This window comes from Gossypium hirsutum, chromosome D11 (assembly GCF_007990345.1).
Source record: "Gossypium hirsutum isolate 1008001.06 chromosome D11, Gossypium_hirsutum_v2.1, whole genome shotgun sequence".
Classification (NCBI taxonomy): Eukaryota; Viridiplantae; Streptophyta; class Magnoliopsida; order Malvales; family Malvaceae; genus Gossypium; species Gossypium hirsutum.
The window spans coordinates 62,160,340-62,173,164 of NC_053447.1; the positions used below are offsets into that span (position 1 = coordinate 62,160,340).

Genomic DNA, 12,825 nt, shown 5'->3' on the forward strand with positions numbered 1-12,825 from the left:
GGGTTGTAAGGTTAAACATTGTCTCAAAGGTTGAATCAAATTAATGAATTTGGGGAAATCCTTAATGATGAAATGCTAAAGTAATAAAGTAGACAATTGGGGTCGAATCACTTTAAATTTTTGTGTCCATTGTTTCAACTTTTCTTGTCTTGCTTCCACAAATTTTTAAAAGGTGGATTCACTCTTGATTATTTTCGTTGATTAATAGAGCTAACATTTTTTTCAATGGAAGTGAGTGAGCTCATTTATTATTAAGCTGAATATTTTCTTATTTGTTTAGGTGGAAGAAGTTATGTTTTCTAGGTAGGTTTTCGATTTTCTATGTTTTTATTTGTTGTTGATTGAGTCGATTATTTCTCGTCTTTTTCTTAGAAATATCCAGCCGGTTCCATAAAAAAAAATGTAAAGAATTCCACGCAGCAAACCATAATCACATGTATCAATCTTTCAAGTTTAAGTAGCACAAGGCTCTTACTAGTTATGAACCATTGTTATCCTCAAGATCAGTACCGTCTTGATTAATAATATCTTCATATCTTCCTTACACTTCATCCAATCAACTTGTTGATGCATAGGTGACTGATTTTGCTCCGGAGGATCAAAGTTAGGATTGCACCTCCTCTGCCTAACAACAAGGTCATATCATGTTAGATAATTGTCAGATACAAATAATAGTCAGATGCGCATAACTGGAAAACTCTCTACCATGCATGGTTCCATTAGAAGACAAGCATGGAAAAAAAAAGCATCAATCATATACCTCTAGCTGCCCCTGAAGAAACATAGATCTCACACCCCCTGCACCTTGTTTGAGTGGTGTCACCAATATGTCTCGAGAACTTTCACAGCCTTTGTACGCATCTCAGTGTTGTCATGAGACGGTATATTCTCTATCTTCTCTTGACCCTCTGCATTTCAACCATTTGTGCATAGAGATTCACTTCTCCAGTAATGTCCATATTTTCATCTGTTTCTCCTGCCTCAAGAATGTTTTCAAGCCCTTCGAAGCAAACTGTAACTATCCTTGGATCAGGGAAGCTGAGAAGATCACACAACGACTTGATGTAACCTTGACTTACAAGGAACCTGAAATATGTGACATGCCCAGATGAGGTAGTTTATCATTCATAATCTGCCAAGATATGATTCCCTTACTAGGAAATTGTTTTCATACTTGATCTGATCATGAGTCCCACCACATGTAGCATTTCTCATGGCCCATGCAGCTTCTTTCTTAATATCAAATTCAGCATTTTAAAGCAAATGAATGAAAGGAGCAATAATATTAGCTTCAGTGACAGTCTGTAAAATTCATACCATTACACATCTTTTCATTGTACAAGTCAATGTAAACATTAACATTAGGTTAGAAATTGATAAAATTACCAGGTGAAATATCTAGGCCCAAAAACGAACAACAAAAAAAGATGCAAGTCCAACTGCTACCTATACCTGCTCCTTATTTTCTGCTATGATATTTGAGATTGTCCAATAAGTTTTCTTCTTGATGCTATTTTCAAAAATAAAAAAAAATTGTTGAAGGTTTAAAAGCCATGGCAATGCTTGATGATCTATGATACATTGTGTAGAAAAAAGATGATCTTTAACAATCTTCACTCCATTTTACAAATTAAGAGGGGCCCGTAAATGTGGTTTTGGGGTGAGAAAACTAGTTATTCATAGAAGCAAATAAGAAGATAAATGGCCAAAGAAAGCTCCATACTTTAGTAAGGTCATTTAGAAAAGGGAAAAAACTAAGTGTCTAATACCTGGGATTGCATATCATCTCCTCTTAACAATATTTTCAACTATTCGAAGAGTAAGAATTATCAACGAAGTTGATGGGTGTCTATGAAAGCCAGAAATTTATTTTGGTCAGGAACGTTGGAGGTGCCTTACAATGCATAGTTTAATACATGATTCGACAAACAACCCACCATCTTAATCAGATGTCAAAGATAAATGAAAAAGATTTTGCATTGTAAAGCAATAGTGTTGAACATGAAAAAACCTTGCTAATTCATGTCAAACAAACAACAGTTCCCCAAAAAAAGATGAAGGGAAAGTGGGGCCAAACGTAATCAAATGGGGGCTGGGGCTTGTCCCCTAGCAAAAACTTTTTAGTGTCCATGTAGCAATCCTGAGCATAGAAAGTTCAGCATGCTCATTCAACTGGGCCAGCAAAGGAAGCAAACCACCATGGCCAAGGACAAGGTCACGACATTTAGGAGAACCACCAGCAACATTTCCCAATGCGCGGACAGCCTGATCTTCAAAAAAAAAGAAAGAAGGAATACATAAGATTATAAAATATTCCATATCAGCTTTTGCTAAGTAAAACTTAATTTATGTGACATCCTAGCTCAAGAACATTATGACCTGGGGAACCAAGTAACTTGACGAATACTGGAACAGCCCCGTTCTCAATTACCACCTTCGTGTTTTCAGATGTCCTACAAGCAATATCTGTGACGGCGCAAGCTGCCTCGTACTAAATAAATGTTAAATTATATAAAAATAATTAATAAAAGGGTAAATTATACCAATAGTCCCTAAAATTTATTTAAAATTACATTTCAGTCACCTAACTTTCAAAAGTTACATAATAATCACTAACGTTATCAAATTGTTACATTTTTGTCATTGAGCTATTAACTTCCATTAGAAAAATAATGTTGCATCTTAATTCAAAGGGTTAATAGCTAATTTGGTCCTTGAGCTATAGTTAAAAATCATTTTGATATTTTTAAAATTTTCTTAACAATAATTGTAAAAAAAAAAAATCTTAGGCTCAAAATTATTACAAAATCTATAAAATAATTAAAAATCGTAATTTTTTAAAAATATATTAAAAATTTTAAATATGTATAAATATAAAAAAGTCTTAAAATTAAAATTAAAAATTAAAAATTAAACTAACATTAATTGGAAATTTTTATTATGTAAAAGAATCTTGAAATTTTCAAACTAAATTCCATTTGTTTTCCACCGTTGATAAACACTTCCAAGCACATCAGCAACTTCATGTTTAAAAATTACTTTGTAAAATTTATTTTGTTTTATTTTTTTATCTCAAAGCCCTGGCAAAATTCATCTCAATGCAAGATTTGGATTTCAAAGATTATTGTTCCTCGAGTTTTCAAGAAACAAAATCTAGGCTTATGACACCACTTTCATTCTTAAAAATCGTAAAAACTTTTACCATCAATTGCCTACCTACAAGATTTTCCTGATAATTATGAAAAAAGAAAGGAGAAAAAATTAAGAAAGAAGAGGGCAAGAAAAAAGAGCAAAATGTTCTATTATATTGTTAAGTTCTTTGGTAAGTTTCAATTTTTAGAAATTTGAGATTTTCTTTTCTTTTAGTTTATAATGCAAAGTGCTATTTTTTCTTCTCAAAACCCATCATTTCTTCCCTCAAATTTCAAGTAGAGATTTTACTTTCAACTATAAATAAAACATTTATATTATTTTTAATGATTTGGGAAGAGCAAAACCAACGTCGAAATGAGTGAAAAAAAGAAAATAAAATAAAGAAAGATGATAATGAAGAGAGCGTAAAACAACAAAGCAAATGAAAAAACGAGTAGGACCAAAGTGAACGAGTATTTGATTTTTTTTTTTTTTTGAAAGTTCAAAGTTAGATGTGGAAATTTTAGTTGCAAAATTCTTGATTTTTTCTTGTTGCAATTGGTTTTTTATACGAATGTCTTATTTAATGTTACATTTCTTTTATTTTATTTTTTACAATTATTATTATTAAGAAAATTTTAAAAATACTAAAATGATTTTTAACTATAGCTCAAGGACTAAATTAGCTATTAACCCTTTTGTCTTATAGTGCAATGTTACTTTTTTAATGGAAATTAACAATCGAATGACAAAAATATAACAACTTAATACTGTTAGTGACTATTATGTAATTTTTGAAAGTTGGGTGATCGAAATATAATTTTAAACAAAGTTTAAGGACAGTTGGTGCAGTTTACCCTTGATAAAACTTACATCTGGCATGAACCTGGACATATAGTTGTCTACGTTCTTTAAATATGAACAATCATTTGTCCAAATTTGTTCTAAATGAGTTCAAAACTAATTTTTTTTAAAAATAAAATAATAAAAATTCTAAAAATTAAAAAATTTAAACCAAATCAATATTTTATATATATTTAATAATTATATTTTATATATTTTTATATATTTTATAAATTTAAAATAATTATATTTTATATATTTTTTAATAATTTATATATATATTCGAATATGTATTCAAATAACCTTTAAAAAATAATGTTCTAAAAATAGTAAATTAAAAATTATTAATCTATTATTCTAAAAAAAGGAATGATTAACCTATTAAAATTTATTTAAACATAATTATTAAAAAGGACACTGGTACATAAATTACCGAATCTACATCCGATGCATGAATAACGTGGTCATGTGTATGTATGTATGTATGTATGTATGTATACACACTCGTAGGATCCAATTCTTTGCAGCAGCGTTAATTAGCAGCAACAATTATGTTTAAATAAATTTTAATAGGTTAATCATTTTTAGTTTACTATTTTTAAAACATTTCTTTTTAAAAGCAATTTGAATACATATTCAAATATACATATAAATTATTAATAAAAATTAAATATATACATGTTGTACAAGCCCAAATTGCCAGGCCCACTCAAAACAGGCCCAATTAACAGCCCAATACCCACTTAAGCCTAATTACCCAAACAATTAGCCCAAACCCCCAAAATAGAAACCCTAAGCAATTAGCCGCACATCCCAACAGCAGCCTCACCCTCACCGCCGCGAATGTCGCAGCATGACTCTTCCCTGCGCACGTCGCGCACACATCTGCAGCAACAAACATCAACTAAACAACAACGAGAAAGAAGGAAATAACAAAAAATAACAGCGCAACAATAATAGGAAATAATGATTTTCGTTTGGATTTTATTTTTTTCTTTATTTCGGTTATATAAACCGATTGTAAATCTGTAAAAAGGGGGGAGATGTAAAAAAATGACAGAGAAAAGAAATTGAAAGAGAAAATTTTTGAATAAAGGTTTTTTCTTCCTATTCTGTTCAGTGTTTTTTTTTAGATTATTTGTTTTGTTTTTTAACTTTTGTTTAAAATATAAAGAAAAGAGGAGGGATTTTACCATTTTCTTTGTTGTAGTCGTCGAACGGTGGCCATCTCCGTCGCGATCAGAGACTGGGGCGACTGAGGTCGTGGATCGGCCTAGACTGGCGGCGACGGCGGCATGGAGGGCTGGGGGTTGAAAACCTAGTACAGGTTTCCCCCCCTTTGTTGTAATTTTTTTTTAGAAAAATGAAATAAAATAGTTTTTTAGGAATTTTTTCGGTTTTAATAATAAAGATAAAACGGCGCCGTTTTGATGGCCAGACCCGCGCGGTGACCCGACCTCGAGGGGAGGATCCGCGCGTTCTGGCCGAATGGGGTATTTACGGAATTAGTCCTTCCTATTTTATTTTGATTTTAATGCAGTACTTCATGCTTTTTTCAATTTTGCCACCAGATTTCGCGCCTGTTTCAATTCGGTCCATGGACCAGGTTCGCAGATTTCATTGAAACGGCGCCGTTGGATCCGAATGGGCATATTTCCTTTTGGGTCCTCCTGTTGTGACGCGCATTTCAGATTGATCCTTTCTCTCTTTTTTAATTCGACCCTTAAATTCCATTTTTCTTCATTTTAGTCCTCAATCTGTGATTTGAGGGTTTTTTTTATTTTAAATTTGTTTTTTTATTATTGCATTATAGTATTAGTTATTATTTATTATTGTTATCATTTTAATATTATTATTATACGTATAGTTTTCACATAATATATTTCGCATTTCATGTCTACCTATATACTATATACCTATGTTTTTTTTTCATTTTTTTTAAAATTTATATATATATACATATACTGTTATATTTCAAGCCTTTTACTTTTGTAAATAAATTTATACATATACTTCTAGATATTTTTTTTATATATTATCCTTCATTTTTTTATAAATACATATCCACATGCATATTTTTATACCTTTATTTTATTTTCAATACATGCATTTTTATTTTGTTTTTTATATATCCCATTTCTGCTTTTATATGTATACTTGTATATGTGAGCCAAATAAATGCATGCACATATTTGCAAATTGTACTTGAATATATATTTTTGTAAATGCTTATTCATATATGTTTTAAATTAAAGTTTTGTTTCTTATTATACATTAACTTTTGACATACCTTTTGGGAAATATATTTTGGGATTTATCAAAGCATTAAAATCATCATATTTTTACAAATTTCCAAAATATTTGGCATTCATGATTCTCGGGAAAGATTGTGTCCTAACTTACTGGATTGCGATTATTTTTCGATGAATTTAGAAAGCCAAGTATTTGTTTTGCAATAAATTCGCAAATTTTAAATAAAAGCTTATTCTCGGGAATTCAAAATGTTGGGTCCTAACTTACTGGTCATGACATTTTCTTCTCGAAATAAGAATTTTCAAAAGCAAAAGGCCATATTCAGGTATTTTGAAGATTTAAAAACATTATGCCCTAACTCACTGGGTGTGGTGTTTTATTTCTTTGAAATAAGAATGTCTTATTATTTTAATTCGTTCATGAAATAAAAAGTTTCCTTTTAAAATCTTTTCAAATTTTCGACACCAAGGCATTAAAAAAATCAATTTGGTACCAATTTTAGGCGTTACAAGGGTGCTAATCCTTCCTCGTGCGTAACTGACTCCCAAACCTATTTTCTCAAATTTCGTAGACCAAAATTGTTTTTAAGGTGAGCCGATCACACCTCAATTAAGGATCGGTGGCGACTCCAGTTTTTGTTTTTAAGTCGACAACTAAATTTTTGTTTTCAAAAAAGCGGTTTTGACAGCTTGGCGACTCCGCTGGGAACTTTAGAGAGTCGAGCCATAAACTGATTATATTTGTCTTTGTGTCGAAAATCAAAAGTTTTTTTTAAAAAAATTCATGATTCCCTTCGCATTCATTGATTTTTCATCTTGGAAAGTTGACAACTTTGCATTTGCATTTTGCATTTCACCCTTAAGTAGGAGCGAGAAACTAGTCTTTCGTGAGGTTTTCACCTCCGTGCAGGGTAGTGGACCGCTTTTGGGATACATCCGTACCTATGTCTTTGTGAGATTTTCATCTCCGTGCAGCCATAGGGAAATGTATCCCCCTGAACTGAACTCGATCCACATGAGACTATAATGGGTGAGGATCGAGGAATCTGCTGGTTCGGGTACCCTTACTCTAGAAACTAAGCCCCATATAGTGAGCTTTAGGAACTTGCCCTAGGTAGAGCTATACCAAACCCTAGTGGATTCCTGAATAAATGTTCTTGCTATTTCATGTTTATATTGGATTATATCTTTTTGGTGTGATACTAACTTGGGTTTATTTTGTTTTGGCTGCATGACATCATGATTGCATTACATTTGCATCTTAGAAAAGAGATGTTGATTTGAGTTCGATTACTAGATTAGAAAGCTTCTTATGGAATACGGGTTTCTTGATAAGGTGGAAGATAATACGGTGGTCCGAGGAAAGCAAGGCACGAAAAGCCTAACAAGGGGAGTATACGGCTTTGCTGCATGACCTGAGGATTCAAATCATCAAAGTTTATTCAAAAGTCATCAAAGGTCCCAATCTCATAAAGAAGCTATTGAACGTGAGTGAGCAAGGAGTTCAAATTCGCGAGATACATCTTAATATCCGAATGGTCGATGTCTTCGCTTGGAGTACGAGGGTGAAGCCGTATATATATATCCGCTTTATGTAAAGAGATTTGTTTTCTAGTGAAACTTTCTAGTAAAGAATTGAACATGAATCAACATCTCTCTTTGCATTCATTTCATGCATTAGCATTTCATTACATTATATGCATTAGACACCTTTAAATGATCCTAATGAACTAAAATCATTGCTCAGTTAACCTGGAAACCAACCAACCAACCAAACACCGTTACGACACTCGAGCAAAGATTAAAGATATGGATCAGAGATTGGAAAAACTCGAACAGTGTCAGAAGGAGATGCCAGACCGACTTCAGCAACAGGTGCAGGAGCGGTTAGATAAGATGCAACAGGATATGTCTAAGAAGATGCGAGAATCCCAAGATGATATTATGGCAAAGCTAACCAAATTGTTGACTGGAAGAGGTGATAAAGGAAAGGGTCTCATGGCTGATGGCGAAGAGGGTAACGAGGATGAACTACTCTATCCTCCAGGCTTTACTCTTCCACATGCGCGAGCTCAAGCTGAAGCATACCCGCTCAAACCTACTGTCACAATTAAGCCTCAATAGTCCCAGGCTGATGCTTCAAACTTTCAAGTTGGATCGGGCTCTAATCCCGGAAATAACCCTGTCAACCTGGCCATTCCTGACTTTGATGAAGTGGCAGAGAAGGAAAGAATAAAGGAGTTGTCAAAACAGATAGAGGAAAGATACAAGTGGCTCGAGGAGAAGTTCAAGGCAATGGAGGTTGCTGAAAGTTATCAAGGTATTGTCGCCAAATAGCTGAGTTTAGTGCCGGATTTGGTACTCCCTCATAAATTTAAGATGCCAGAATTCAAGAAATACAATGGGACAACTTGCCCAGAGGCTCATATCACCATGTTCTGTAGATGAATGGCAGGATATGTTAACAATGACCAGCTCTTGATACATTGTTTCCAAGACAGCCTTGCAAGGGCAGCATCCAAATGGTACAATCAGTTAAGTCGTGCCACGATTGGTTCATAGAGGGACTTGGCGCAAGCATTCATGAAATAATATAGTCATGTGACAGACATGGCTCCTGATAGAATCACCCTTCAGAATATGGAGAAGAAGCCGAATGAAAACTTTAGGCAGTATGCACAGAGATGGAGGGAGGTCGCAGTCCAAGTTCAGCCACTGTTCCTGGAAAAAGAAATGACCATGCTATTCATTAACACCCTGAAAGCACCTTTCATCACACATATGTTAGGAAGTGCCATAAAAATATTTCCTGACATAGTCATGAATAGTGAAATGATTGAAAGCGCTATAAGGAGCGGGAAAATTGATGTAGAGGAGAGTAACAAGAGGTTAGTCCCAAGGAGAAGAGAAAATGAGGTGAACAACACGGGTTACTCTAAATCAGTTACTGTGAGTCAGCCAAGAAAGGTGGTTGGTAATCAACAGAAGTCATCGAGGCAAGATTCTGGCATAAAGACTGAGAGGCCCCAATTCACGCCAATTCTGGTACCGTATAAGGAACTGTATCAAAATTTGTTTGATGCACATGTTGTTTCCCCTTTTCATGTGAAGCTTCTACAACCGCCGTATCCTGAATGGTATGATGCGAACGCACAATGTGAATATCATGCAGGAATTACGGGACACTCGATTGAGAATTGCACTGCCTTCAAGAAGCAAGTTGAAAGACTTATCAACATGGGTATTGTCAAGTTTGGTGACTCGTCTAGCGCAGGAAATCCGCTACCTAATCATGATTGAGGATGGAGGGAATGCAATGTATGAAGAAGTGGTGGAAAATTTGCACATCGATGCCATATTTGCAGACACAATTTAAAGGGTCCTTGTTAGATATTTGCCTTAAAGGTGTTCTAAATAATGAGACTGCGGAGGAAACCCCTGAAGTATTTAGAGTCTGCTAGAGTAATGTTCAGAACACACTTGTTGCTTTCAGCCTAGAAGCAATAAGAATTTCTTTGTGAAATAGGCTCATGTCTGAACATTATTATTTTAATGAAATACATTATTGCAATCATCTTTGAGCAAATGTTCTTTCATTCTTTACGTTTTTTTCATTCTTTTGGATTTTTTCTGCCAAACCATTTATTCATTCATTCATCATACATTCTTTTGTATATTCTTTGGTACCCACTATGGGTCCCCAAATATCAATGACATGAGTGACGTTGCTACAGACTCAAAATTGCCTTTAGAGTGAGACATGTGTTTAGAGGGATCTCATGACTTTGAAGATGTCATAAATTGTAGCTTATCTCCTGACTTGTTGAGGATGGTAAAGCAATAAGAGAAACAAATGAGACAATAGAGACTGTAACCTTAAGGGAGCATGCATGACCAAAGAAACAAAGCAAGACATTATTGAGTTACTTCAAGAATTCAAAGATGTCTACGCATGGTCATACCAGGATGTGCCCGGTTTAAGCGCAGTCATATCTGAAATTTGCAGTATGTTCAAGGTGAATATCATGAATGGTGCAATGAAAATTCTTTACCAAGGCAACGCCTTTCTCTTTAGTTTATCACGGTTCTATCCATTTGAAGTCAAAATTCTTTATCTCCGGGTATTGGCTGAGTTGAAGTTGGATGAAGTAGAATAGACCCAATCTCGATATCACAGTCAGATATACTAAAAACAAACGATGCAAGCATACAACAAAAAGGTTCGTCCTAGAGAGTTTCGCGAGGGAGACCTAGGGTTGAAAATATTCTTCCTCTTCAGAAGGATTTCAGAGGAAAATGGATGTCAAATTTGGAAGGACTTTACGTTGTAAAAAGGGCCTTTTCTGGAGAAGCATTAATCTTGAGTGAGATGGATGGTAAAAAATTGCCTTATCCTATCAGTCAATAAATACTTTGCTCAATAAGAAGAAGGAATCAAGGTGAAAACCAGCAAAAGACGCTTTGATTTCTAAAAAAAAAGGCCAAAGTGAAAACCCGCAAAGGGTGCCTTGAGTCTAAAAAATAAAAAGAGAAAAATGGAGAGGCCAAGGTGAAAACCCGCAAAGGGCACCTTGAGACCAAAGGGGATTTGAGTTGAAAACCCAAAAAGGGCAGCTCAAATGTTGATCAAAATGACGTTTGAAATTTTCAGAGCAGCTCAAATACTGATCAGAATGGGGGCATGCAGTGGTCTTGCTATACCTAAATCAACAGGAAAGGGTAGGCGACATCTTGGGGCATCGACAAAGTACTCCTAAACACATGTTAAACTCAGAATGGTCTTTAAAAAATCTGTACAGAGAAGTTCAAGCTGCGATATTTGGGGCACCTAATCCTTATATTATTTTTTTGTTATTCTTGGAGCACTTCATTCATTTCCAAGATATGCATTCCTAAATCAATTTCTTTGTTATCCATCTTTATTATCTTTGACAACTTATTCATTTCGAGCTATGCTCAGAACCAACTTTCTTATTATCCATGATCTTTTTGCAAGCATGTTGCAACAAAATAATAATTAATGGACTAATAAAACTTTCACAAGGGAAGTTTTGCATATTACTCTAGAAGTTTCTAAATAATACGGGAACCTGAAATAGGACTATTATTTAGAACGCACCAGGTTTAAAGGTTGGAAACCTGAAAAAGAAGAGTCTAAACTAGGACTTTCTCTTTGGATTTTGTTGTCAAAAACATTGGATGTCGTGTTGATGACAAAGCCTAAATCAACAAGCAAGCAAAAATCACCAGGTAATTGAAAGAGGTTACCTCGGGGAAGAGAGCCTTCATTTGCACATAAGCCTTTGGTACGACAGCTTGGGAATGGTGGAAGAGACTAGAAAGATTTAAATCTTGTATCCTTGAATTGTGATAGGAGAGGATTGAAGAAAAGTCATATACTCTTGGGTTACAGTGGGAGAACGATGGTATGAATTTTTGCGCCCCGATGGATTAAACTTGGAGGTTCACAGTGGAGGCAACTTGGTTAAATGTTTCTTCAGAAAAGCCAGTCAAGCAAGAAGGCGTTGTAGCACGTCAGTCACAAAGCCTTAATAAACTTTGAGTAATGACAACCTAAGCGGGATCATTCTCGGAAAAATAAAATTTTGCATTCATACAAGCACCATTCATACATGTCTAGTTAAGAGCATTTGATGCATTTTGATCATGCCATCCTAATCATAGGCATAATTAGGTTCATTATACAGGTCATGTTCCCCAGAGAACAGATCAGTGAAAGAGCAGATCTTGCCTTCCTACATCGACAGCGAAGCAAATCGAAAACAAAGCCTTGTCTTCCTCGTTTGTAGTGGAGCAGGTTAAATATATCAGATCTTGCTTTCCTGCATTGACAGCGAAGCAGATCGAAGATGGTGGATTTTACCTCCCTGTGGTGATAGTGGGGTACATTGAAGCCAGTAATTCTACTTCCCTGGGCAGCAGTGGAATAGATTGAAGATTTTAGATCTTGTCTCCCTAAGTAGTAGTGGAGTAGATCAAATATGGTGAATTTTACCTCCCTGTGGTTACAGTGGAGTACATTGAAGCCAGAAATTCTACTTTCCTGGGTAGCAGTGGAATAGATTGAAGATTTCAGATCTTATCTCCCTAAGCAGTAGTGGAGCAGATCAAATATGGTGGATTTTACCTCCCTGTGGTTACAGTGGAGTACATTGAAGCTAGTAATTCTATCTCCCTGGGCAGCAGTGGAATAGATTGAAGATTTCAGATCTTGTCTCCCTAAGCAGTAGTGGGGCAGATCAAAGATGGTGAATTTTACCTCCCTGTGGTTACAGTGGAGTACATTGAAGCCAGAAATTCTACTTCCCTGGGTAGCAGTGGAATAGATTGAAGATTTCAGATCTTATCTCCCTAAGCAGTAGTGGAACATATCAAAGATGGCGGATTTTACCTCCCTGTGGTTACAGTGGAGTACATTGAAGCCAGTAATTCTATCTCCCTGGGCAGCAGTGGAATAGATTGAAGATTTCAGATCTTTTCTCCCTAAGCAGTAGTGGGGCAGATCAAAAATGGTGAATTTTACCTCTCTGTGGTTACAGTGGAGTACATTGAAGCCAGTAATTCTACTTCCCTAGAC

The 12,825-nt window shown here is 35.0% G+C and overlaps 1 protein-coding gene across 1 annotated transcript; it reads right to left on the minus strand.

The window, feature by feature from the left end:
• Positions 1-890: 890 nt before the first annotated feature.
• On the minus strand, positions 891-4,026 carry LOC107927217 (importin subunit alpha-1b-like). The gene is made up of 7 exons (XM_041104340.1): positions 4,006-4,026; positions 2,380-2,491; positions 2,118-2,270; positions 2,012-2,015; positions 1,453-1,510; positions 1,175-1,233; positions 891-1,086 (listed from the first exon to the last, which is right to left on the minus strand). Exons 1-7 carry the CDS (start codon positions 4,024-4,026, stop codon positions 891-893), a joined length of 603 nt encoding a protein of 200 aa, XP_040960274.1.
• Between the last annotated feature and the right edge of the window lie 8,799 nt (positions 4,027-12,825).